The 26,922-nt window shown below is 43.4% G+C and overlaps 1 protein-coding gene across 1 annotated transcript in view; it reads left to right on the top strand.

The window, feature by feature from the left end:
- loxl2a (lysyl oxidase-like 2a) overlaps positions 1 to 26,922 on the top strand; it is a 94,307-nt gene that overhangs the window by 15,828 nt on the left and 51,557 nt on the right. The window contains exon 3 of the mRNA XM_084316246.1: positions 2,948 to 3,123. Coding sequence (XP_084172372.1) covers positions 2,948 to 3,123 — 176 coding nt within the window. The remainder of the gene's footprint in view (positions 1 to 2,947; positions 3,124 to 26,922) is intronic.

The following is a 26,922-nucleotide window of genomic DNA, read 5'->3' as shown; positions in this document are numbered from 1 at the left end:
TATCTATCTTGTCTGACTCTGGAGAAGACGGTAAGCGCATCTCCCATAATGTTGCCGTGTTCCTGGCACGATTTATCCCTTCCTGGATCTATTGTTGAGACTGAATAAGTGAACAGATGGAATGGACTGGAGGATATTTCAAACCTCAACCTAAATCGCACCGTAGCAAAGAGTTGTTAAGGGAGATGTCAATCTGTTGTCGACGGTGGTAGTACAGGGGCAGTACATTTAGCTGTAAAAGCCTGATCAAGCTCAATAGCTAGCTTCTGTAACACGAACGCAATTACTCTGTACGATGCCATTGTTGTTGTGATGTTGGCTGAGTTTGCACATGCAGGTTAAGGGAGAGGTGGGCTATCGCGTCATCGGTTCAGGAAAATGCACGTATAGGCTTGTAACGACGGCGACGCAAGGGGGGGGGCGTCTTCAGATTTTCCCACTCTGGGAACCGGTCTCAGAAAATAGCGTTTTCAGGCTCCCGTGTGGATGAAAGGTGCATACAATAAAATACTTATACTGATACGACCGAAATCGGTTTCGTCTGGACATGGCCTTACTCAAGTAGGTACAACAACAACAACCACCACCAGCACAAACATCGCCAGGTCCTGTCACATTACTGCATGGCTGCACAATATAATGACCCCCTTTAGAGAAAACCACTGCCAGTCCCAGGAATCATTTAATTCAAATGGCCACATGGTTAATGAGTGAAAATTAAAACAAAACATTCAGGTTAATGAGTGGAAATGTAAACAAACAATTCATTGGGTTTTATCCAAGCAAAATGTGAAAACAACTGTAACTACGCAGAGACTGTTTTGAAAACTGATTATGGTCTCAGTTTGGTACTGTTCTGTGCTATGGCTACTGTTTGTAGCCAGGTTTTGGTGCCAGCAACATCTCAAACACAAAATTCATGGCTTCCCGAGTGCTCCACTCCCCACTTTTTTTCACTGGCTTGTGAAATTACATTCCCATAAGTCGTTTGGGATGATAGTTTTAACACAGCAATCTAGTTGTTGTTTTTGAATAACAACTGGCAATGCTAAACACTTATTTGGATAGGAAGACTTTGGCCCCCACAATAAAAATTTTACTTTCGAGACCAACCTGAAACGATACACTATAAAAAAAACAATACATCTCAACACACGGTAAGATTGAGCCGTTATGATGAGAATGTTCCAAATAAAGCCATCCTCCACCGGGTGGGGGGGGGGGGGGTCTCGGCTACGTGCACGAGGAAACGTACCAAATGTAGTCATGTTCTACGGTGTGCGTGATCGGGATGTGCCCCCCCCAGCAACGCGATGACATAGACTGAACCAATGTGCCGTGGTCTCCCCTTATGGTTGATTCATGACAGCCAGCTGGGCGGCAGATGATGTGCCTGGCTGCCGTGTGTTAAACAGCCCCTTCCCCCGGCCTGGTTCAGGCTGAAAGAATGTACAGGACACGGTGGAGCAGCAGATGATGTGCCTGGCTGCGGCGTGTTGGACAGCCCCTTCCCTGAAATAATGTACAGGACACGGTGGAGCAGCAGAACCACTGCGTTCCCTCCAAGACGCTCTCCTGTCTCCCTGCCTCCCTCCCTGGTTGTCAACTCGGCTAACATGACTCAAAGATAAAACAGAACTTTTCAGTGTGTGAAATCGGGGCCCTGCTCAATCTGAATTCTTTGTCCATAAACTGGGTGATAGTGGCTCGGTTGGTAGAGCTCTCGTCTGGTAATCTGGATGTTCCCGGTTCGATTCTCCCACTCCTCTCGGCCCGGGGCGGCGTGTCGAAGTGCCCCTGAGCAAGACACTTCTTAACCCCTAATTTCTTCCGATGAGCAGGTGGCCACCTTGCATGATTGCCTCCGCCCTCGGTGTGTGAGTGAATGGGTAAAATGTGAGGAACAAATTGTAAAGTGCTTTGGATATAAAAGCTCTATATAAATGCAACATTTACCATTTAAATGTGTGCTGCAATGTTCAGTGTTGGGGTCCTGTCCTTTTCATATTGTTATCATATTGTTTCTTCTTTGAATGACTGTCATGCTCATATGTATGCGGACGATACTACTGTGTACTGTATCGCTGACACTGTTCAGTTGGCCATTAAGAACTTGCAGCTTTTTTGTGTTTCAAGAAGCTTTTATCAATCTTGAATTAGTCCTTTAACTAGTAAAACTAAATGTATGATGTTCTCCAGAGCCAGAAATGAGTATAAATAATAATAATAAGTACAACTAAATTAAGTTGGCATCTAACCAGAGTGCAAAGGTGCATTATATACTGTATAACATATAGTCAATATGTGGAGTATGTGATATAGCTACAGAGTAAAATAGGCTAAGCTAATTATTGTACATTGCTATAGTGTTATATGGATAGACAATAGGATATAGTGATATAATGAAGGTAGTTATGACTTTATGAGTACAGTGAGGTAGGTAGTGAGTACAGTGTAGGCAGTAGATAAGTATGGATTTATTAGGTATAGGCAACAGAGTTCAGAGTGTGTATACAGAGTGTGAGAGAGAGGGAGAGTGATTATGGGGGCAGGGGGGGTTGTCAGCAAGATGACAGCTGAGGGGAAGGATGGTTGGGTCGTGCACAAACATTTTATGACCTTACAAAGTCAGAGCCTCATTGAATGTCTGTGAAGCAGATTTTACATCCCAGTGACCTCATCGAGTGGAGGGTCCTCTCTCGGCCTCGATGTGATTCACACATACTGACTGTACTGTCCTGGGGCACAGGGAGAACATTATGTGGATTAATAAAATGGACATTTAATGTATATTGGCCAATGCGATGATCTTTTTCCTTTTACTGAACAGAATAAATGTGGGACATTAGTTTGGGGTCATTGAACAAAAACGATGGAGATATAATAGATTTGAATAGTTCCTTTAATACATTTGATAGGTTCACGTGTGTGACTTGGTCTGTTCCAGGTCGTATCTGGCTGGACAACGTGCACTGCAGGGGGACGGAGAAGAGTCTGGCTCAGTGCGAGTCCAACGGCCTGGGAGTGTCCGACTGCAAGCACTCGGAGGACGTCGGGGTGGTGTGTCACCAGAAACGCGTTCCGGGCTTCAAGTACGTCAGCAACCAGGCCAACGTCGGCGAGGTAGGTGTGGCGAGGGGCGTGCACGTGTGTTCACGTGGACGTGGACGTGTGCACACACACACACACACACACACACACACACACACACACACACACACACACACACACACACACACACACACACACACACACACACAGACTCTTGTGAGGATGATCAACTACATTCTACCCCGTTTTCTGTCAAGTACCCCCCCTTGACCTGTGTGGAAATAGCAAGATATTGTTGCATAGAAAGGCGATGCTGTTCATTTAGGAATGTTAAACAGTGTGTGGATCTTTATATAAATCATGGTATTGGTGTGTTGTGATTCTGTGATGCAACTTAGCTTTTTATTTTTATATATATATTGTGCACCCCTTGCAGTACTCACCCTTACCCCAGATTTGAGAACCTAACCTAACCTTAATTCTAACCCTAAACCTAACCCCAGCACCCTAATATGGCCTATGTTAAAGTGAAGACCAGATGAAATATTGTCATTTTAACAGATTTAGCTCATTACACACAAACACAAACACACACCACACCACACCGCACTATATACACCACACTACACACACCACACTACACACACAAGCAAGGAACACAACACAGTCCGCCCACATTAACAAAATATTCAAAAGGCACAAACATTCAGGCTTCAACATAACTGCACAGATGTTCACCTAAAAACAAAAAGGAGGGGGTAACCCCCCCAGACGAAAGCATCATCCTATCAGCTGTGTGACTCCCTCTAACCCTGGCCATGTCTGTCGTCTGTCAGGAAGAGTTTGCAACAATATTTCCTTGTTGAAAGACCCCCCCCCCCCCCGTTTACTGACACATGACCCGCTGGGAAAATAAACCTTGTTCTGCACTGAACACCTTTTAATGGGGCAACAATGTTGATTTACTTTGCACATAATCTCACACACATCCAAAAGCTCTAAACAGTTTTGCACACATGCATTTAGTTTGACGGTTATTGGAAGTAAATGAGTTTAAATACAGCTGTATGAAATGATGTAGATGAAAGAAATAACAATACCGTGTCTTATATGGACCTTATCGTTTCATTGCGCTGTAATTAACACAACACAAGGATTCAATGTCCTCTGATGACATTGGCCATATTAATCCTCTGATCACCGGTGGCCATATTCAAACTGATCTACTCTCAATAACAAACTAAATGAATGTATGCTAAACTGTTTATAGTTTCATTATGTGCAAAAGTGCATGTTTATTGGTCAAGTGCCCTTTAAAGACCAATTTTGACCATTTGTAACCTGAATCCTGTGATAATCGAACATAAACCTTACCAACAGGTTCTTAGCTCTCGAGACACAGAACATGTTTATAAGTTTTATGTTTGATTATCCCATGTCCTCGTCAGAACCGAACAATAGGATTAAGCCTGAAATTAGGCGAAGTGGCCCTTTAAACATGCTAAACCATTTGTCTTTTGGATTTATTGAGCACCTAGGGTAGAAGTTAGAGAGCTACTTTGCAATCGTATAAAACCTTACAGTCTAAATCTCTCCTTTGTCACCTCACCTTCAAAATATCAAAAGGTCAACAGCAGAGTCTTGTATGGTGTAATTTACGTATATCATTGAAATGAATGCAACCATTGTTAACAGTTGTAGACCTAATGGTGAGGTTGGAAGTCTAGCAGATTCCCCAAACTGTGTCTGGGGGTCTGGCTTTGAGCACCTGGAAGAGACATTAGGAGGCCAGTAACCCAGGTCAGGACCTGATGACATCATCACAGAGCGGGAGTCCCATGGTCTCTCGTCAGGTCTGGAAAATCACAACCCGGGCGAGCAGTCAAGTGTCCTTTACAGACATTCTTTAACCTTGGGGGTCCAACACTGGCACCAGAATGGACCGTTTTACAAAATGATGACTGACGGTAGCCAATCAGGGTGAAGACTCTCAAAAAAGACACTACTTTTTAATCACTCAGCAGTGATGTGATGGCGCCCCCACACCCCATACTGAAAAACACCTGATATTAAAGAAATGAGATAAGATAAGATATTCCTTTATTGATCCCCTTGGGGAAATTCAGGCATCATAGCAGCATTGGGGGGGGGGGGGTGGAGATCAATGTTTGATTGAAGATTACAGTGCCTGAAGGTGAACTCAAAGTGCTGTTCTGTGGGAACACGTCACTGACACGCTATCCCAGTATCCAGACTTTCCTTTCTCTTGTGACTCAAGTGGATAGCAGCTGTGTTCGTCTCAACGGTTTGTCAGACATAGCAACAGTAACTATGGGAAGTGGGTCAAATCTATCATGATCAAATGGACTATAGAATGCTGGTACCATGACAACCCGTGAGTTGTTTACTTCCACAAATTGTGACTCGACCTTGTAATTTAAAAACCTTGAGCTTTGCCAGGAATGGTTTTTAAATACAGTCATATCTGCCCACAGGAGAGTAGTGAAATATATCCAGCAGTCGGCTAGAGATGCCTAATAATGTTGCTGAGCTGTCCTCTCCAGACATTTGCGCTAATGGCTTTGCCAGGTCCCCCCTAGTCTCTCCCTGCCTACACTAGACTTCCCCTCCAGTGTCTGGAAGATTCTGTAAGGTGACTCATACAGACATATGTGCACATTTACATACACACGCACGCACGCACGCACGCACGCACGCACGCACGCACACACACACACACACACACACACACACACACACACACACACAACATACACACACAGCCCCCCACGGACTGGGTTGGAAGAGATGACGATATTCTGGGTAGCATTACCTCTGTCTTGCATGCCCCCCCCCCCACACGCACGCACACACACACACGCACGCACGCACACACACACACACACATGGACACATCACACACACACAACCAGAGGGGAATACCATCCTGGTTCATTGATGAGAACACCTTTGTGCTCAGATGGAAAGTCTTGGTGGGTTTGCAGACGTGAAGCAAGACAGGGAAGGAAGGAGAGATGGAGGGGGGAGGGGTGGAGGGAGGGAGAGAGGGGGGGCGAGAGGGAGGGAGAGAGGGAATTCCTTCAGTACAGAGCAGTACAGTTAATGTAAAACCTCTGCCTTTTGGCGACACAGCATAACTAAGAGAAATAGTTGTACAGTTGTAAAGTCAATCCAACATACATCACCTGAAAGTACTCAACGTCTACTGTCTTTAACTATGAATGAACACAACACTCTTAACGTACAGTAAAGTACCATCTTTAGATAATAAAATACTCAGCCTCTACTGTCTTTAACTATGAATGAACACAACACTCTAACTTACCATCTTTAGATAATAATACTCAACCTTGACTGTCTTTAACTATGAATGAACACAACACTCTAACTTACCATCTTTAGATAATAAAGTACTGGGGCGCCCCAGTGGCGAACCACATAGCGCGCTCAGCCGCGACACGGCCGACCCCCCACTCTGTCTCCCATTCCTCCTCTGTCTCTCTCTACTGGACTGCCCAGTAGCAATAAAGCGATAAAACGCCAAAAAATAAATCTTTAAAAAAAAGATAATAAAGTACTCAACCTCTACTGTCTCTAACTATGAATGCAATATTTGCCAGTATTTCGTTTTCCCATTACACATTTTTATGTTGTTCTTGAACTTGTAATACAATTCATACCAAATTTACTATTTATTTTACCCTTTTAATACTGCTGTGTAGGACATAATTTTTTTTATAAATTTGATTAATATACTGTATGTAGGGCCTATATTTTTCACACTATGTATATATTGTGGATGACGATATAGTAAAAATCCATAACTTGTATCATAACAATCTATGACAGTTAATATTAATATTATGTTTACCTCCCAGCCCTAGTTTGAAAATATCTGAAAATCTGAAAATATGGTTCCTCCATATATCAAGTATTAATGACAAATATGTAATATCTGTTATATGGTTCCTCCTCACTACTGTGCCGGTCAGGTGGCTGTAGAGTTGGTCAGGGTGGATGTAGAGTTGGTCAGGGTGGATGTAGAGATGGTCAGGGTGTTAATGATAAGCAAGCAGTGCAAAAATGCTTCCGCATTCGTCACCGCACGCCAGTACGGTAAAGCGCCTTTCTTTTCAGGCCCCGCTTAGACAAATGCTATGGCATTTCCGCGTACATTGCAACGAATCACTTGAAACCTCGGCTGTCTTTAACTATGAGTGAACACAACTGTCTTTAACTATGAGTGAACACAACGCAACATTGTAACGTTAACGTGTAATTTACTATGGAATATAGTATATTATCGCGACGATTGTAACGTTAACGTGTACTTCGCGAATATAGTATATTATCGCGACGCGTCGTCGGACTAAACACTGTTGTGAACACAACACATTGTAACGTTAACGTGTACTTTACTATGGAATATCAGAAGAAACTACTCAACCTCGGCTGTCTTTAACTAAACAGTGTTGTGAACACAACACATTGTAACGTTAACGTGTACTTTACTATGGAATATCAGAAGAAACTACTCAACCTCGACTGTCTTTAACTATGAATGAACGCAACACTCTAACTCACCAATGTACAGTTTCTACGCCAAATGTATATACACTCCTTTTTCTGGACACTTTTGTATCACAAACAGTACTGTATTTGCAAATGTATAGGCGTAGCAGTACTGTCTATCTGTATGTCATGTATGTCATATATGTTATGATGAATTGAAAATGGGGGACCCTGATGTAAACAAGACGAAAGTCTTTCTCTGGTCTGCATCCCCTTAACAATTGTATGTATTGAGCTGTACTGTACTGTACCCATTCTGCAATCTGTTAATAAACTTTTCAATCAATCAATCAAACCATGTTTAGATAATAAAGTACTCAACCTCTACTTGTCTACTGTCTGACTGAACACAACACTCTAACTAACTTACCATGTTTAGATAATGAAGTACTCAACCTCTACAGTCTTTAACTATGAGTGAACACAACACTCTAACTTACCATCTTTAGATAATGAAGTATGCAACCTCTACTGTATTTAACTATGAAGGAATTACAACCTTTATTTAATGGTTAATATTTTGATAAAAGGTAATTTACTATATTTGTATGGCATTTACACTTAAAGTAGAAAAACAAAAGTAATCTGTAAAATAATAGTGAATTTCCTGTGAAAAAACATTTATTTTTTACAGTGTACGTTACACACACAAATGCTACAGTCATTATGACACATTTTACAAAGAAAGTCTTGTATGAACTACCAGTAATATAAATAATATTAACAACAAAAATGTGTTCCATCTTCATGTCGGACGCACGCACCTGAGCCGAGCGAGCACGCCGCCGCCGCCGGTGCACGCACCTGGGCGCTGGGCGCAGGAAAATGAAAGGCGCATTACTGCACGCCACTACGGTACATTCTTGCACTGCTTGCTTGTCATTAAGGAAGACGCAGTCAGGGTGGCTGTAGAGATGGTCAGGGTGGATGTAGAGTTGGTCAGGGTGGATGTAGAGTTGGTCAGGGTGGATGTAGAGTTGGTCAGGGTGGCTGTAGAGATGGTCAGGGTGGATGTAGAGTTGGTCAGGGTGGATGTAGAGTTGGTCAGGGTGGATGTAGAGATGGTCAGGGTGGATGTACAGTTAGTCAGGGTGGCTGTAGAGTTGGTCAGGGTGGATGTAGAGTTGGTCAGGGTGGATGTACAGTTGGTCAGGGTGGATGTAGAGATGGTCAGGGTGGATGTAGAGTTGGTCAGGGTGGATGTACAGTTAGTCAGGGTGGCTGTAGAGTTGGTCAGGGTGGATGTAGAGTTGGTCAGGGTGGATGTACAGTTGGTCAGGGTGGATGTAGAGATGGTCAGGGTGGATGTAGAGTTGGTCAGGGTGGATGTAGAGTTGGTCAGGGTGGCTGTAGAGATGGTCAGGGTGGATGTAGAGTTAGTCAGGGTGGCTGTAGAGTTGGTCAGGGTGGATGTAGAGTTGGTCATGGTGGATGTAGAGTTGGTCAGGGTGGATGTACAGTTGGTCAGGGTGGATGTAGAGTTGGTCAGGGTGGATGTAGAGTTGGTCAGGGTGGATGTAGAGTTGGTCAGGGTGGATGTAGAGTTGGTCAGGGTGGATGTAGAGTTGGTCAGGGTGGATGTAGAGTTGGTCAGGGTGGATGTAGAGTTGGTCAGGGTGGCTGTAGAGTTGGTCAGGGTGGATGTAGAGTTGGTCATGGTGGATGTAGAGTTGGTCAGGGTGGATGTAGAGTTGGTCATGGTGGATGTAGAGTTGGTCATGGTGGATGTACAGTTGGTCAGGGTGGATGTAGAGTTGGTCATGGTGGATGTACAGTTGGTCAGGGTGGATGTAGAGTTGGTCATGGTGGATGTAGAGTTGGTCAGGGTGGATGTAGAGTTGGTCAGGGTGGCTGTAGAGTTGGTCATGGTGGATGTAGAGTTGGTCAGGGTGGATGTAGAGTTGGTCAGGGTGGATGTAAAGTTGGTCAGGGTGGATGTAGAGTTGGTCAGGGTGGATGTAGAGTTGGTCATGGTGGATGTACAGTTGGTCATGGTGGATGTAGAGTTGGTCAGGGTGGATGTAAAGTTGGTCATGGTGGATGTACAGTTGGTCAGGGTGGATGTAGAGTTGGTCATGGTGGATGTACAGTTGGTCAGGGTGGCTGTAGAGCACCAGTCTCCTCACGCCAGGCAGCACAAGTGTCTGTGTTTTTACAGGAACTCACACTCTCTAAAGACAACAGGCCAGAGGAGAATCATCTCACACCACTGTGTATCTTTCTCATGGCTGGTTGGCCAACTGTGGCTCAGAGGGAAGGAGTGATGGGAAGAAGGGAGAGAAGGGAAATTCCATCTCTAACTTTATATACTGTAAAAAAAATAGTTTTTACCTTTATTTACCCAGGGTTGATTCATTATGCTCTTTTTCAGCAGCAACGCCCTGCTTCATAGAGTAGTCACCCATTCACACCTGGGAGCTGCCCAGTACAACCACAGTCTTGACACTGTTGGCCACTGAGCAGTTGGGGGTTAAAGGCCCCATGAAAAGGTTAGCAGAATGCTATTTGATTCCACATAATTTACATGTTTCCTGTAAAAATAGGAAGCTAGGGAGGGACTTGTTGCAGATTTTGATTGGCGTTTACAGTAGCCAATAGAGCTGACTATGCGTTCCATTAGTCCATTAGCTAGCAAGCTAATGTTAGCAATATTATGCAATGTTAGTAACGTTGCTATGTTAGTAACATGAGTAACGTTGCTACGTTAGTAAAGTTAGCTAATGTTAGCTAGAAAGCTAACGTTGAACATTGGTTTTGTTAACGAGGCATGTGCGAGGCGAGTGCTAGCTTAGTTACAATGTACTGTAAATGTTATAATAGAAAGCATTTTATTGGATGCAAACTGTCGATGTTGGGACAGATACTGGCGTAGGCCTATTGGTGACAATCAGCGCAAGACATTATGTGATAAAAGAACTTAAACATCTATTTTGATTTTGTGGGGCCTTTAAGTTACTTGCTCAAGGGGTGTCCTGGTAGTTCAAAGAACTAAGGTGCTTACCATGTGCAATGTCATCTCCTCTCCTATTTCCTGTAACCCTCTTTGGTACAGTATACTATACTGTATAATAAAGAATAAATAAGAATTGCCTTAAAATGTATCTCTTAAGGGGCGGTCGGATGGCGTAGCGGATATTGCGCCCGTCACCAATGCAAGAGGCTGCGGTCTCGACTCCCGGAGTCAGCATTGCCCTGTGGCTTGGGCCGGTCGTCATACTAACTTGTTTGGCTGAGTTAGCGGGAGGGAAGTCGAGGGTGGTAATCTGGCGTTGTGGACAGCGACGCCTACAGGTCAGGTCGGGGCGCCTGCTCAGCGAAAGGCAGGAAATGGTGAAGGCAGCGTGACCTCCCACGCGTTACGCTTCACCAATGAGAGTCCTCGCTGCCAGGTGAGAAGAGAGCCACTGGCTGTCTCCACATGTGTCGGAGGAAGCATGTGGTGGACTTCAGGGTTCCCTTGCACCGACCAGTAGGAGGAACATTCGCACAACAACCAGGTAGGGGAGGGGGGGAGAATTGGCATAACGACTAAATTGGGATGGGGATTTTTTTTTAAATCAGGCAGAGAAAAAGAGGGAAAAAAATTTAAAAAAATGTATCTCTTAAAAAGAAAAGTGCCTTACTCAGGCTCACTTCATCAGTGGGTGTTTAAGAAGGTTTGAGCATCAAACATCCGGCCACAGGCCTGCTTCTCTAACCTTTCTAGGCCACTGTTGTCTCCAAGTGAAATCAGGGATGCAGGGATCAGTCCAATACCAGGCTAAGATAGGATATCGGTATCGGAGAATTTCCCCAGTACTAAAATCCAGTAAAAGCAATGGACCGGATTGGTACTTCCTGTATCGGATACTGAAACTTTAGGACTCTGAATGGGTATTGGTGGTGAAAAAGTGGTATCAGTGCCTCCCTGATGTTTACTCCTAGACATCACTCACAGTTCTGTTTATACTGTACGCCAGTCAGCTACAGATGTAAGTAAGTGGTGCCCTCCTGTTGCTTGTTTGTACTGTGCCTCTGGGGTGTTATTGGAGTTCAGTCTCCCCACCCTGTAAATATTTCCTCGGTCTGGCCTGAGCCTTTCAAGTCGCAGGAGAGTGGAAATGGAGGGGAAAAGGTGTCGCGGCGCCTCCTGAACCATGCCTTACCCTGACGTCAGCAACGGGTAGCCCTGTTGATTCACGGGATGAATTGGTATTTCATCCTGGCTAAGTCTGGAGACGTTACGCCCAAACCATGTCAAAATGACCACACATTCCCAGCACATTTTTATCCACTTGCGGACAGCCGCGAGTATTTCCCTCACCTCCGCCTGACGGCTTTCGATCTTTTAAAAATAGACAACCGATTTATCTGAAAGGAATAATTATGCACTTTGAACAAGTTAAGACACTTAATGCTTTGCTCTTCCTACAGTCATGGGATTTCTGTACAGCGGTCATCAGGATCGGTTGAGATGGGCGCTTTCTTGAATCCATTCAACATTTTGGCAGCTTATACAGCATTCCTCCAAGCCCTTATCCTTATTTTTGTCTTCATAAAGGGCGGACATTGTATCATACAGTTCAGAGACGAGGAAATCTCCATCTTGATTTGAAACTTGACAAGATTGTGACGCCCACCACGCGCTACCTGATCGGTTCTTGGCTGCAGCTGGTTGCAAATATTGAACTCTTCAGGATGATTGTATGTGCTTTTACAACTACAACTACAAAGAAATGTTTGCATCTGTGGAGCAAAGCATTCTGAGAATATAATATGTGAAAACACGTGGACTTCTTAGTCTCTCACAGATACTGTAATTAGCAGGTTAAGCTTTGACCACAAATAATAGACCGTCCATATTGAAAGCATGTGTGCAGCTACGAGCCGCATGAAGCGCCAGTCGGAACCAGAACTTGAGGTCGATGAGACCTCAGTGGAAAAGGAAGACTATAAGAAGTATTATCCTCTTGTGCAGAACCGCATGAAGTCATAGTATGTATGGTTTCTTCCGTCTCGCTCAGCATTTAGAGCTCATCGTTGGCCTAACTCTACTCTTATGGCCTCCGTTCTGTCACTGGGAGCTTCTTTCAGTTCTACAGTCTGAAGATCCTTTTCAAAGGAAGACTAACCAAGTCCTTTTCACTTCCTGTAATGTATTGCATGGGCTACGGCATTGGCATTAGAGCAGACAGGCTCCATTCACCCCAATGAGAGATGTTGAGAGATGTGGCTATTTTCTTTCTTTACCATAGAAATCAAGGTGAATAATGGACTGTATCTTACAAGTTGAGCGTATCCTGAACATTTTAACACTAAATGGATGTTTTTCTGACCTGTAGACACAGCGCAAAACAAGTTTATCTGAGAGTCCTGCAATCTCAGTGTTAATGACATCGCCAAATTAAAGTCCTGCCCACTCAGGAGACAGGAAGTGTTCCATTTTCATCCCACTGGCATATCTTCCTTTATTAGAGCATCCTTGACCCTGACCCCTCAGGAACATCTCTTAACCTCTGGCCCTCTCATGGGCTGTTACCTTTGCGTTATTTGCATCTTTAGTGCTGCCTCATGTTATTTGCGTTTTTAGGGCTGCCTCATGTTATTTGCGTTTTTAGGGCTGCCTCATGTGGCTCTGGCTTAATGGAGTGTCTTTTGGACACTAGAACTTCTCTCCACCAGCTAACACTAACTTATTAAAAAATACACAGCAAGATTTGGGGAATATTCAAAGGTAGAAACCTTCCATAGGAATTAACGGGAATAAAATGGAAATATAGGGGTTATTTGCACAGGCTGTATTTACCATGTCATATGCAGATAGAAGCATAAACCTTTGACCATATCATAAGCAGACATAATTGCAAACCCTTCTAATAGAAATAATAATGTGTTGAACTTGAATTAAATGAGTTGACTCTGTACATTGTGTTATATATTGTATTGGGAGCATACATTCTCAAGTTATGGACTTATTTCAGTCATGTTTCCCACGTTTCTTTTGTACGTACCATCAACGCCACAGTAGGTACAACCAACCAGTAGCACCTTCTATGGACAGTTTCACCGTCACAACATAAACATTCATAAACAGACCCAAGTTTATTTCCTGTTGCAATGTTTGCTAATGCAATAACTGAAAGGAAATACACTTGGGTCCAAATTAGGGGTGGTTCTCAAAAATCACGGTTTTGGGGTCACGGTTTTGGGTTCGGTACGGTTCAGCGGTACTAATTCAAATAGTATTTGGTAAAAAATAAATACATAAATACAGTTTTGCCTTCAATGCATTAGCTAAAAGCACAAGGAACACATACTTGTCTAACTGTTTCCTTAACAGCATTCCAGTGACGCAATCTATTATACAAGTCTGGGTATTAAGTCTCACTTGCTTATATTTGTCTGTCTAACTTCCAGTGCAACTGTTATGGTCTGTGTATTCCTTTCAAGTGCCTCAGGAATTAAACAGATGAGGTCATCCATTAAGGGGGGTCGGGGTGGGGTGGGGTGGGTGGGCGGGAGGTAGCGGAGGGGGCGGAGGGGGGGGGCCGGGTGCCGGGTCAATCTCCTCAGCAGAGCCAAACACCCAGGCAGCTGGGAAGCCTTGTTGTGTATCATTAGTTAGCGTTGATGGGTCTCTCCGCCCCATAATGGCAGGTCGCCGTGATCGTGGGAGCAGCCACACGTGGTTAGCAACCTCTGCCTGTGTGCTTGCGGACACAGCCCCTTTTTTGGTGAACTGGGAGGAGCTAAATATGTGTGAGCACACGTGGGACAATGCTGGAACTTCATCAAGCTTTATTGGCATGTCAGATGGTGTTTATGAGGAGCGTGAGAGTTGTCATTTGAGGCTAATGATAGGTTTATGGTTTTAGGCTTGATAGAGAGTTCTTCTCTGATGCCCTCCTGGTGTTCTCCAACGAGCTGGCACAACCGCAGACTCATCTAATTGTGGTACTTTGATAGGTACTTTGTACCTGCCGGTCTCTGTGGAAAGAAACTAAAAAACCTACCGCCGAGCTATACTCAGCTTTTAATCTTAAACCCAGGATCATGTGGTTCTCATATAAACCTGGATAAGAATAACAATAAACTTTATTTGTATATAGCACCTGTCATAGAAGAATTGCAGCCCAAAGTGCTTCACAGCTGAAATGTGGATATACTGTAGGCATAAAACGAGCATAGAATTGGCATAAATATAGACAGGTGTAAAATGAGCAGTGAATTGACTAAATAAAATGGATGTAGAAGATCGACCTAGATAAAAAATGTCCACATCATTTCTCCCATTGTAGGAATTTGAGATATACTATATAAGTGACACGTTTTTCTTTAGACGTGTATTGTTCCATTTGTCCTTTTATCCATTCTGTGTGATTCCAAGCCAGAGAAGAGGTAATGTGGTATCGTTGTGTGGTTTGGTCAATGAGTTGACTTTCTCCTGAAGAGCAAACAGAGGGCAGGTCCAAGCGAGTCGATCCGTGTGAGGATTTGGCGCCCAGGTCTTGAGGGTGATGTGTGGTGATATGAGGGAGGGGATGGCCTGTGAAGTACTTTTCATAAGAATACATTTAACAACAGCAGCGGCCGTAGCTGCTCGCCAGACCCTTCATAATGACGGAGTGCTGCTTGCAGGCAAATATCTTCTCTAAAATCAACATAGTAGAGCAGCCACTTGTAATAACAGAGGCATGTAAAGAGGCATATGGTTCTCTGCAACAGCTAAACGGGGCAAAGGTTGCACTCCTCGCCAGGCAAAATGGTATCCGTTTTCAAATTCAATTCTTAACATTCTCTGCGATTACAACAAAGGGAAACTCGAGCCTCTGAGTTGTCTCTGACGAGGGGGCTGTGTGCGAGGCTTGCAAGGAGGAGAGTGGTCGAAGGGAGGAACGGGCTGTTGTTACACATGGAGCTCAGAGTCTGCAAAGCATACAAACCCTTTACTTAAGTGAAAGTAGAACCACAGTACCCTAATGGAATACGCCTCTGGTAAAAGTAGAACCACAATACCCTGATGGAATACGCCTCTGGTAAAAGTAGAAACACAATACCCTGATGGAATACGCCTCTGGTAAAAGTAGAAACACAATACCCTGATGGAATACGCCTCTGGTAAAAGTAGAAACACAATACCCTGATGGAATACGCCTCTGGTAAAAGTAGAAACACAATACCCTGATGGAATACGCCTCTGGTAAAAGTAGAAACACAATACCCTGATGGAATACGCCTCTGGTAAAAGTAGAAACACAATACCCTGATGGAATACGCCTCTGGTAAAAGTAGAAACACAATACCCTGATGGAATACGCCTCTGGTAAAAGTAGAAACACATTACCTTGATGGAATACGCCTCTGGTAAAAGTAGAAACACAGTACCCTGATGGAATACGCCTCTGGTAAAAGTAGAAACACAATACCCTGATGGAATACGCCTCTGGTAAAAGTAGAAACACATTACCTTGATGGAATACGCCTCTGGTAAAAGTAGAAACACATTACCTTGATGGAATACGCCTCTGGTAAAAGTAGAAACACAATACCCTGATGGAATACGCCTCTGGTAAAAGTAGAAACACATTACCTTGATGGAATACGCCTCTGGTAAAAGTAGAAACACAGTACCCTGATGGAATACGCCTCTGGTAAAAGTAGAAACACATTACCTTGATGGAATACGCCTCTGGTAAAAGTAGAAACACATTACCTTGATGGAATACGCCTCTGGTAAAAGTAGAAACACAATACCCTGATGGAATACAACTCAGGTAAAAGTAGAAACACAATACCCTGATGGAATACGCCTCTGGTAAAAGTAGAAACACATTACCTTGATGGAATACGCCTCTGGTAAAAGTAGAAACACAATACCCTGATGGAATACGCCTCTGGTAAAAGTAGAAACACAGTACCCTGATGGAATACGCCTCTGTTAAAAGTAGAAACACATTACCCTCGACATTTCGAGAGTATCTAGCTACTGTACTATAGCGTGACGTATTTCTGAGTAAAACAGAATAGGCAGGCGGGACATATAATTCCATCGGCGGATAGCTTGACCAGATAGCTTTCTACTGAACGCACAGATCACCTTGTTTAAATAAACATGGCGGATAAGAGAAACAACAAAAATAAATAAATGTCTTCAAGCAAATAAACTGGGGTCACTGCTTTACATTCGTGTAGTTCACATTTTTTGCAAAAAATATTTGACCGTAGTCTTTTTAAGGATTTCACCGCACTGGTCGTGCCCAGACAGAAGAGCTTGTATAGACTATTTCACTTTCATGCATCACTTGGCCCAGCTCTGTAATTTAGCTTGATATAATAAGCAATATGAAAAGTTTATATAGAGCAGTTTTTAAATAATCTTTCACTTTGCTATACGGCTTTTTTGCAAGTTACTGAACAGTACAAACCAACTGGTAACAACACAGTACTCCATTTAAAGCATCTAGGCCTAAAATAATAACTAAGGTAATAATAATCACAATATTCAAGTATTGTTAACTTACTTAGCCATATTTGAGTTACTGTGTAGAAGTGTGGGGAAACACGTACATGAACAACATAGAGCCATTGTTTATTACAGAAAAGAGCGGTAAGAATGGTTCATATAGTGAATTCAAGAGAACACACCAACAAAGATATAGTTGAGTTACAGCAGAGTATTGCCAGGAAGCTTGCAGAAGTTGTTTGTTTTTAGCTCCGAGGACAAGAACCATGGAAGGAAATGTAATTGTAAGCATCAGTATGCACAGACTACTTTAAAGCAGATGTGTATTTCAGTATGTGGCATAGAACTGTGGAAATTCTCTAGAGGTAGATTTAAAGAGTTGCATAAATATCTTTCAGTTCAAGAAAATGTATAAAGACAGAACAATTGTACTTGAGACTTGACTCTATTTTCTTTCTTAATCTTTTCTGACGTTATTGTAAGTATTGCTTGTTAAATAATTGTAACTGACCATCTATTTCTTATGTCTTGAGTAAGGGGCAGGCAAGATACAATTCTCTTCTCCCTGCTCCTTTTCACTCAAGGGATGTGATGAAATGAGAGGTGCTTTGATTATGGAACACTGTATTCTTTCATGAAACTGCATCACTCTGCATTACCATGAATAGAACAAATACAAATTTAATTAAATTAAATGAAAAAGAAAAAAAAAATTTAAAACCTTTGATCTTATTAAACACAAGTACAAGTATCAGTATACCAGGAGTACCACAGCAGCCATGGCAAAAGTTATTTTATTTTATTTTATTTTATTTATCCAGGAAGGTCCCATTGAATAGAAATTAAGCGTGGTTTGTGTAAGAATGTATCACAATCTCCACAATCTCCCTCTGAATGTGTATTGTGGCAAAACCTTACCCTGTGACTATCCAGGATTTGTCATATGGCCCACATCTAGTAGAAGTACCTAGAAACCACACAGTCCTTGAGTACGAGCGCTCTCCAGCCCTGGATGCCGGCCTGATTCTCTGACGGTTGAGAGGACTGCAGCTGGAAGCATCCCCACCACATGCCGAACAGCTGGAGGCTGCGATGACTTTTAGTGTCTCTGAATGAAGCATGATAATGCACACAGGGACTGGGGGCTCTAGTCTGAGGTTGTTAATATCTGGCTTTTATGACGCAGCATAAATTCGGACGTCGGATGTTGACTCATCACCTGCGACTTAATCACTGGCGTAACTCTCTCTCAATGTGTGCCGGGGACAGATTTGGGGGCGTGGCGAGTGACGTCGATGGGGGGGGGGGGGTTAGGGCCCGTAGCCGCATTTCTGCAGACCCCTCTCTGATTGGTTGAACTCTATTTCTGCAGACCCCTCTCTGATTGGTTGAGCGAAGCCCCTCTCTGATTGGTTGAGCGTGCGCATGCGCATGAGCCGCGACAAGCTCCTCCAGAAACTCCTCCAGAAACTCCGTTAAGCTCCAGAGAGAGAGGCTGAAAACCCACAGTTCTTGCCCGACGGATGGGAGCGAATCCCGGATCCGAGGTTTCTGATGACTACCCCCAAAACACGGAGGTTGCGAACGCAATTTATACGCATGGAAGTATTGATTACGCCATAACGAATCATTAAAAAAATATACCGTTAACTGGAATATGTTGTGTGTGTGCCTTTCTGAATATGATTTGGGAGGGTTATAATAGAAGAAAGACAGTGTAAACAATATAACGTTATGTGAATAAACCGCGAAATAATAACTAATTCCTTGGTCAATAGAAGTCTCTGTGATACTTTCTGAATATGATTTGGGAGGGTTATAATAGAAGAAAGACAGTGTAAACAATATAACGTTATGTGAATAAACCGCGAAATAATAACTAATTCCTTGGTCAATAGAAGTCTCTGTGATACTTTCTGAATATGATTTGGGAGGGTTATAATAGAAGAAAGACAGTGTAAACAATATGTTTGACGTATTTTAACACACACCTAGGCTGACGACCCGAGCTATTATTATGCAAAGACAAGTACTTTAGCGAGTGGGTACTTGGCCCTTGCAGGGCAAGAATGCGACCCCCATCTACTGCTCTTTGCATAATAATAGAACAGGTAGTCAGACTCAGCTCTTTGGACGGTAAAACGTGGGGGGGACACGTTCCGCCGTCCCCGGCGTCAAATACGCCCCTGGACTTAATGCATAGGTAGATCCTGATGCATGGTCTGCATACATTGTGCATGGCATCACCGTTGGTATATTCAGATATCACGTGATACAATATTGTTGTAAATGAAAGGTCTGTGGAAACAGCATTCAGGGCATTGCAAGCTTCCGTGATTTGACGTATTTCTGAATGTAGAATGCAGCATTTAACATTTCTATGGAGGGGCGGGGTCCAAAATCGAATTGTATTGAAAATTAAAAAAAATGTGTTGCTGTTTGGCTTGAAGTGCAGAGTGACTCACGGATTTGGTATTTTCTTCCAGGAAGAGAAAACAATGGATTTCTTTAAACGAAAATAAAAAAGGAAATTATTAGGGATGTCCGATATTATCCAATATTTTTTTTACATTTATTTAACCTTTATTTACCCAGGCAAGCAAGTAAGAACAAATTCTTATTTCATTTATTGTCAAAAGTATGCATAATGTTGTGTTAATTCCACGACAAGAGATATGTAATGAAATTATTCCGTTTTTTGGGGGGGGGAAACCGGTTGATATCGGTATCGGAAATTAAAGAGTTGGACAATATCCGTATATCGGATATCGGTAAAAAAGCCAATATCGAACATCGCTAGAAATTATTTGTGTGAATATTTTGGCACATAGTGAGTGATACATAGATGAGAACTAGGTGCAGATAAAAGGGTACAATTCTCGAAGTCAACTTCCTGTCTGTTGTTGCTACGCATCTACGGTGTGGGGGAAAAATTCACTCCCGGTACATTGTTTACGCTTCATTTAGTGCAGAAAACGGACCGGAAAGCGGCAAATTAAACATAATCAAGGGTAATTTTTAGGCATGTCCGATATTATCGGCCTACCGATATTATCTGCCGATATTGGCATTAAAATGTGATATCGGATAACTCTGTGATAACTTTCTCACTTTATATGTATGTGTTGTGTCTGTCCACTATGTTTGTTGACTTGTTATCTCCCCCCCCCCCCCCCCTTATGTAAAGCGACCTTGGGTCCTCTGAAAGGCGCTATATAAAACGAAGTATTATTATTATTATTATTATTATCGGAAAATATCTGTATCGGTTTTCAAAAAAAATTATGCATAATGTTGTGTTAATTCCACGACAAGAGATATGTAATGAAATTATTCCGTTTTTTGGGGGGGGAAACCGGTTGATATCGGTATCGGAAATTAAGAATTGGACAATATCGGTATATCGGTATCGGTAAAAAAGCCAATATCGAGCATCCCTAGTAATTTTCTTCAGTGCATCAAAATTCCAAAGAGCTGCTGTGTCACGTTTTGTACCAATAACAAAATCAAAAATCTAAAACTCAAGTTTTAGTTTTATATAATACCAGTTGAGACATCACTGAGGGAAAAGTGGCTGGCGGCTATCAAGAGGGCACACGTAGACGCAGACGGGAGAGTCGACCAAAGCAGACACTGGTCCCCCAAGTCAAATCATACGTATGTCTGCTCTACCCATTTCATAACAGGTGAGAATAAGGAACAAATAGTTATATCGTAAATTATGTTTTATTGGCTGTGAGGCTGTAAACAGCAGAGAAATGTTAGCTTTTAGCTACTTCACCATATATAGTCCATTCTCCGTGTATGTGCACTGGAGGCTTCAAGTAGCCTACATGCCTTTTTAATTTTTATATGTTACTACTATTTATCAATCACATTCAGTGTTGTTGTCCTTTGTCTAAGAACTAACCCCCGAAATAAGATGGCGGCGGTCTCGTGACGTCACAGTGTCTTCAAGAATGAAATAAAATGAAGGAAAACTAATTTCTCATGGCATGGGATCTTTAAGATTGGCGTTTAAATGGAAGTGACTAAGTGCCAGGTTCCAAGAAGTTCTGTAATACCTTAGAAAGCTGCCGGGAGCTACTGTATGGACCTCACAGGTCATAGGTGGATCTCACAGGTCATAGCTATACCTCACAGGTCATAGGTTAGAGGGCAGAGGTAACTATAGAGGTCAGAGGAGAGACTTTGTCCAACAATGTTAAATAATGCTAAAAATGTGTGCAGCACTTTTTAACGACAATTTATTATAATCCATTAATAAATCATCCTAATAAAACCCTGTTTCTGGAATGTTTTTTGAGTATTATATCAAGTATGGGAATATGCATACAGTAGATCCTAAATAGGCTTCATGGTAGTATTTTTTATAATGGGACATAATCTTTCAGATCCCATTTTACTCCAAATCTAGTTCCCATGAACCAATGTACAAAACAAAGAAAAAAGGGGAGGGGAAAAGGAGGGAAAAGCCTCAGAATGTATTGTTCAGTGCTACAGATTGTGTAACACAAGCTCCTTCAAACTGTGTTTTTTTGTCAAACCACTCAAATGAACATAAACAATGTTTTTTTGTATTTGGCCGAACTTGGCCCCACATGTGCCGTTCCACACCGACTCCAGATTGGCCCTTTAAATATTAACAAATGATGTGTAGAACTGAAAACACTACAGTATGTTGCCCTTGGACACATAACAATGATTTCATCTGATGCGTTTGTCCGTGAGGTGACCTGTGTGTGTGTGTGTGTGTGTGTGTGTGTGTGTGTGTGTGTGTGTGTGTGTGTGTGTGTGTGTGTGTGTAGAGGAAGGGGGCTAGTCTATACACTGCAAAAAATAACTTACATCTTAACAAGTAATTACATTTAGCCAATGGGGTCAGATACTATAATTGCGCTTGTTCCAATACAAAACAAGCTAATGATGTTGAAACAGAAGGAGTAACCTGCTGCCTAATAATCAGATATTGTACCAATGATATGATATTAGATAGAATTACTAGATATTGTCACTTGTTTCATGAGATGCCTGATGTTCAGTTGGACTGGAACAAGTAAAGTTCTGGCAGAATGCTTCTTCACATCTGAAAGTGAAAACTAAGATCTGAAGATAAAAAAAAAATACGATTAGAATACTCAAAATGGGGTATTGGTCTGCAGTGCACCGAGGGTTGCTAGTGTTCCTTTACTCTTGGTCCTGATGGGGTAGTTAGTGCACCCCAATAGATATTCCAGACACAAAAGCACACACACACACACACACACACACAGGTTGAAGCCAGCGGGGTGTGGTGTGGTGTGGTGGGGGGGGGGGGGGGGCGTCTCGGGGAGCCAGATGTAAAAGCCATTTCAACCGAGCCTCACTGTTCCCTGGCTCTCACGTCTAAACTGTGGCTTGATTGCCATCGCTCCCCCGCCCGTGTGATTAGCGGGAGAGAGACGGAGCGGGCGCCGAGGCACGTGCGGGGCGAACGTGAAGCGGTGGAGCAGACGGGGGGGTTGAATAAGACGGAAGAAATGCACAGTGGATGTAGCATTACTCATAGCCACCGGCTAGAGACCACAGCACTCGCGTTCTTCACACGTCTAGTGAAAAAGGAAAACCCACGCAGGAAACGGGAGTCTCCTTCCCTGGAGATGGAAATAGTTCAGTATTGCAATCACTAGTTTTCACAACTCTACAATGAGTGCAGTTTATTCTTTTGGTTTATGCTTCTTTCCTCCCCTCCTTCTCCTGGAAACGGACCGTTAGCTACGTGCAGCCAAAATATTTGGGCTTCTATTCAAAGGACGGTATATTATTGGAAAGAAGCCTCCCTATGAATCAGAACGGCATGTTGATGTTGGAGGGGCCGTACACCGTCAGCCGGTTAAGGGCAGGGAAGGTTACAGGAATGTATTGTTGAGGATTAAAATGCGGAAGCCCCCAGTTGGGAAGTCAGCTCAGTGATTCCTGTGAATGTCTGGTCACCTTAAGATTCCCATCCTGTCTGTCTCTCTCTCTCTCTCTCTCTCTCTCTCTCTCTCTCTCTCTCTCTCTCTCTCTCTCTCTCTCTCTCTCACTCACTCACTCACTCACTCTCTCTCTCTCAATATTATAGCAAGTTGTCAATTGTATGGCTAAAGTCTGGAGTCACTTTGTATCAGTTTTAGCCTTTTTTTTATGACAAATTTATATTTGGGATGCGAGGACACTACTTTTTCCGTCTTGTTTTTGGCCCGACCTCTGATACCAGGCATTGATGGGGGCGACAGTGGCTCAGGGGGTAGAGCGGTCGTCTGGTAATGAGAAGGTTCCCGGTTAGATTCCGGCTCCTCCCGGCAGCGTGTCGAAGTGTCCTTGAGCAAGACACTTAACCCCTAACTGCTCCCGGTGAGCAGGTTGGCACCTTGCATGGTTGCCTCCGCCGTCGGTGTGTGAATGAATGTAAGTGCTTTGGATAAATGGATTTAAATCAGTGAACTTTCACATCTCCTGAGTTGATATTGGATTGATTTCTTGTGCCTGCGTTTGAGAGTGTGAAAACATGGAAGAGATTACCTGCCAACGGCCTCATGTTCTTTGCATTGTGGTCAGAATTCTTTACTGTTCCATTCCCGGAGCTATAAATGACCAAGGTAAAACGACCCAGGCCTTGAGCAAACGGCACCGTGCTGATGTTATGTCTGGTCTGAGGGGGGAAACGGTTTGGACTGAACCCAGCTGTGGTGGGTCTCTCTTCTCCTCCGTCCCGCTCAACCTCACACGCAGTCATTCTGCCCAGCCCGGACGGTTTCCTCTCTTGGACCCTTCTCAGACAAACGTACCCCCCTCCCCCTCCACCCCCTCGTCCATAACCGCACTCCCTCCAACAACCCCCGGCAACACTACGCTGACGGAAAAGTCTCCCTCATGCTGTGACCAGCGGGACTGACTTCATGAAGACGTGCTTTCTCTACCCTCCACTGCTACTGCGGCCAGTGGGAGGACCGGGGTCATTGTTGCAACAGACTTTGCCGTCTTAGTCATCATCGTACTGTATCTTCTCGGTTACATTCTCTGGCGCTGAGAGCTTCCTGGTCTGGGTAACATACTAACATTCCCCCCCGGCTGACGCCACGTCAGGAAAACCACCCGCTTTTTTTTTTTAATTTTTTTTTGTTGCGAGAGGAGTCTGGGCTGTTGCAGAAGCACTGAGATCAGCAGTAGCACTTCGTGGAGCAGTGTCGGCTGTCTCTCATGCCTAGCCAAACAGTGGTGGTGGTTGCTGAACAATGAGTTATTGGTTAGCCATTCACACGTAAAGCCTGGGAGGTCAAAGGTTACCGTGCTCCTCTGCTTTAGGGGACTTGTAGGACAAATGAGGCTAACTGTGGATGGCGACTTGTCTGATCATCTGGCTCTACAGGAGCAGGTCTATGGACCACCCAGATACACACTCCTAACCCAAACTCTGTCAACAAGCTTGCCACTACAGTCTTTTATCTACAGCATACAATGTCTTGTTGTTGTTGACCTATGATTAACATTTTATGGCTCGCATAATATATATAGTACTTTTGATTTTCGTATCAAATTACATATTCCCTTTTAAACCAGTAAATCTGTGATGCTTAGGGTGAGAACATTTTAAACAGATGTATGGATTCCTTCCGTTCTCTCCCCTCAGGGGAAGGAGTGCTGTATAATGTGTCTTGTCTTCCACCTTTACTATCACCATAGCAGTCGTTACGGCATTGATTCATAATTCACATTTCTACATAACAGTGAAATACACATCAAACAAAAAGTCCTTCCAAATCACCAGTCATTCAACATATTTCCCCGTCCATTACGATAATTTTTCGGCCTTTATAGGCAGCCAATCAATTTTTCCCAGTAGATCTATCACCGCAGTCAAAGCAATGGCTCGGCTTGAGAGAACGGCCATCTGTGCAGGTGCTGGTGGCGTCCCAGATAGCAGACTGACGTAGAAACAACGCTGCCTCAACGTTGAAGTGTCAATATAAATAGAATAGAATATACTTTATTGTCATTATATTTGCATACAATGAGATTAGGGAACAAATAACATCGAATCAGCGTTGAAATGTAGTTTTCGACCGATTCAATGTTACGTTCCTAACATTAAAAAGGCCATCGGGGCGGCTAGGTGGTGTAGTGGGCAAGGCGCTCGCCATCAACGCTGGAGACGCTGGGTTCGAATCCAGCTCTCGGCGTTGCTATCAGCTTGGCTGGTCGTTCATACTAACACAATTGGCAGTGTTAGGGGTGGGAAAGCTGATGGGTGGGTCCTGGGCATTGTGGACAGCGACCCCTACAGTTCGGTCGGGGCGCCTGCACAGCGAGGGTAGGATCTGGAGGGAGGTAGTGTGACCTTCCACACGTTACACTCTCCCGGTGAGAATCTGCGCTGGCTGCCGGCTGGCTGCACATGCGTCGGAGGAAAGCATGTGACAGTCTCCGGCCTCCCGGACCAACAGTAGGGGGGAGGGCGCAACAACCAGGAAGGGGGTTGGGAATTGGCATAACGACTAACAGTGGGATGGGAGAAAAATCTGAAAAAGGAGGGGGAAAAAAGATAAAAAAAAAGAAAAAGAAAAAAGAAAAGGCCATCGGTTGGGCCCACGGTGTACACCGTGGGCACAGGCGTTGCACCCACACCCTTTTGTCGGGCTTATCGGTGACAGGACAACCACAAGAGGGTTTGTCTCAGATTTTTATATACGTTTAATCAAATCCACAAAATTTACATTAGATACAGGGGGGACATCCCAGAGTTACACCCGGAGTTTGACTGGGACGACGTTTGGACAAATGCTATATTAGCCTCCCACAACCCTAATCACCAACAAATTAATTTTAATTATATTCATAGGATGTATCTCACACCTAGGAAACTGTTTGCTATGGGACTGGTGGCCGACTCCTGGTGCACGTTATGCTCTCTAAGAGCCACCGGCGGCGGCACATATATGCATATGGTCTGGGATTGCCTACCAGTGGCCCATTTCTGGAAATCTATAGCGGCTAGACTCTCGGGCATCTGTAACATATCGATTCCACTCACGGCAGCATCATTACTTCTAAACGATATATCTTCACTACCAACATCCATACAACAGAAAATTATTATTCTGGCAGGTGTTACAGCAGCCAAAAAACGTATCGCTATGAGATGGTGTGAGGATGTGGCCAAGCGGTGGAGAAACGTAGTCGGAGACATAACATAATTAAATACAAACAAAAATGTCTAATGTCTTTTGTGTTTGTCGTGTGTTTTTGTTTTAATTTTTATTTGGTATATTTGTATTTTGTATTTATTAGTTAAGTTTAGATCTGTATTTATTATTTCCTTTTGTTTTGTATCATTATTAGTGCTGTTACTGTTGCCGTATGTTTTTGTACATTGTATTTATTGTTATTTTTATTATTTCTGAATGTTTTATCGTTATTGTAGTTACTATTGTTGAAGTATGGTCTTGTTGTGTCCCTTGTATTATCGTATTATTCTGTATTGTGTTTTGATTGTTCATTTGTTATTGCTGTAAAAAAAAAAAAAAAAAAAAAAAAGGCCATCGGTTGTCGACATTGATCCAACGCTGATTCAAAATGGACTTTTCACCCTCAACCAAAAGGAGGATCGTGAACGTTCAATAAACGTCACTTTGCTATCCGGGGTATGTTCCCCACCAGGCCCACGGGGCACCTGGCCTCTCTCGTCCGAGGGAGCGAGAGGGAGCGAGGAGGAGCGAGAAGAATTCCAGACATGTAGCATGACGTGCAAAAACATCTCGGCACTTAGTGGAAACACAAGATTTATGAACTAGATATGTATGATTTACTGTACTTAA

This window comes from Notolepis coatsorum, assembly GCF_963971535.1.
Source record: "Notolepis coatsorum genome assembly, chromosome: 6".
Taxonomy (NCBI): domain Eukaryota; kingdom Metazoa; phylum Chordata; class Actinopteri; order Aulopiformes; family Paralepididae; genus Notolepis; species Notolepis coatsorum.
This window is presented reverse-complemented; position numbering and strand designations above follow the sequence as displayed.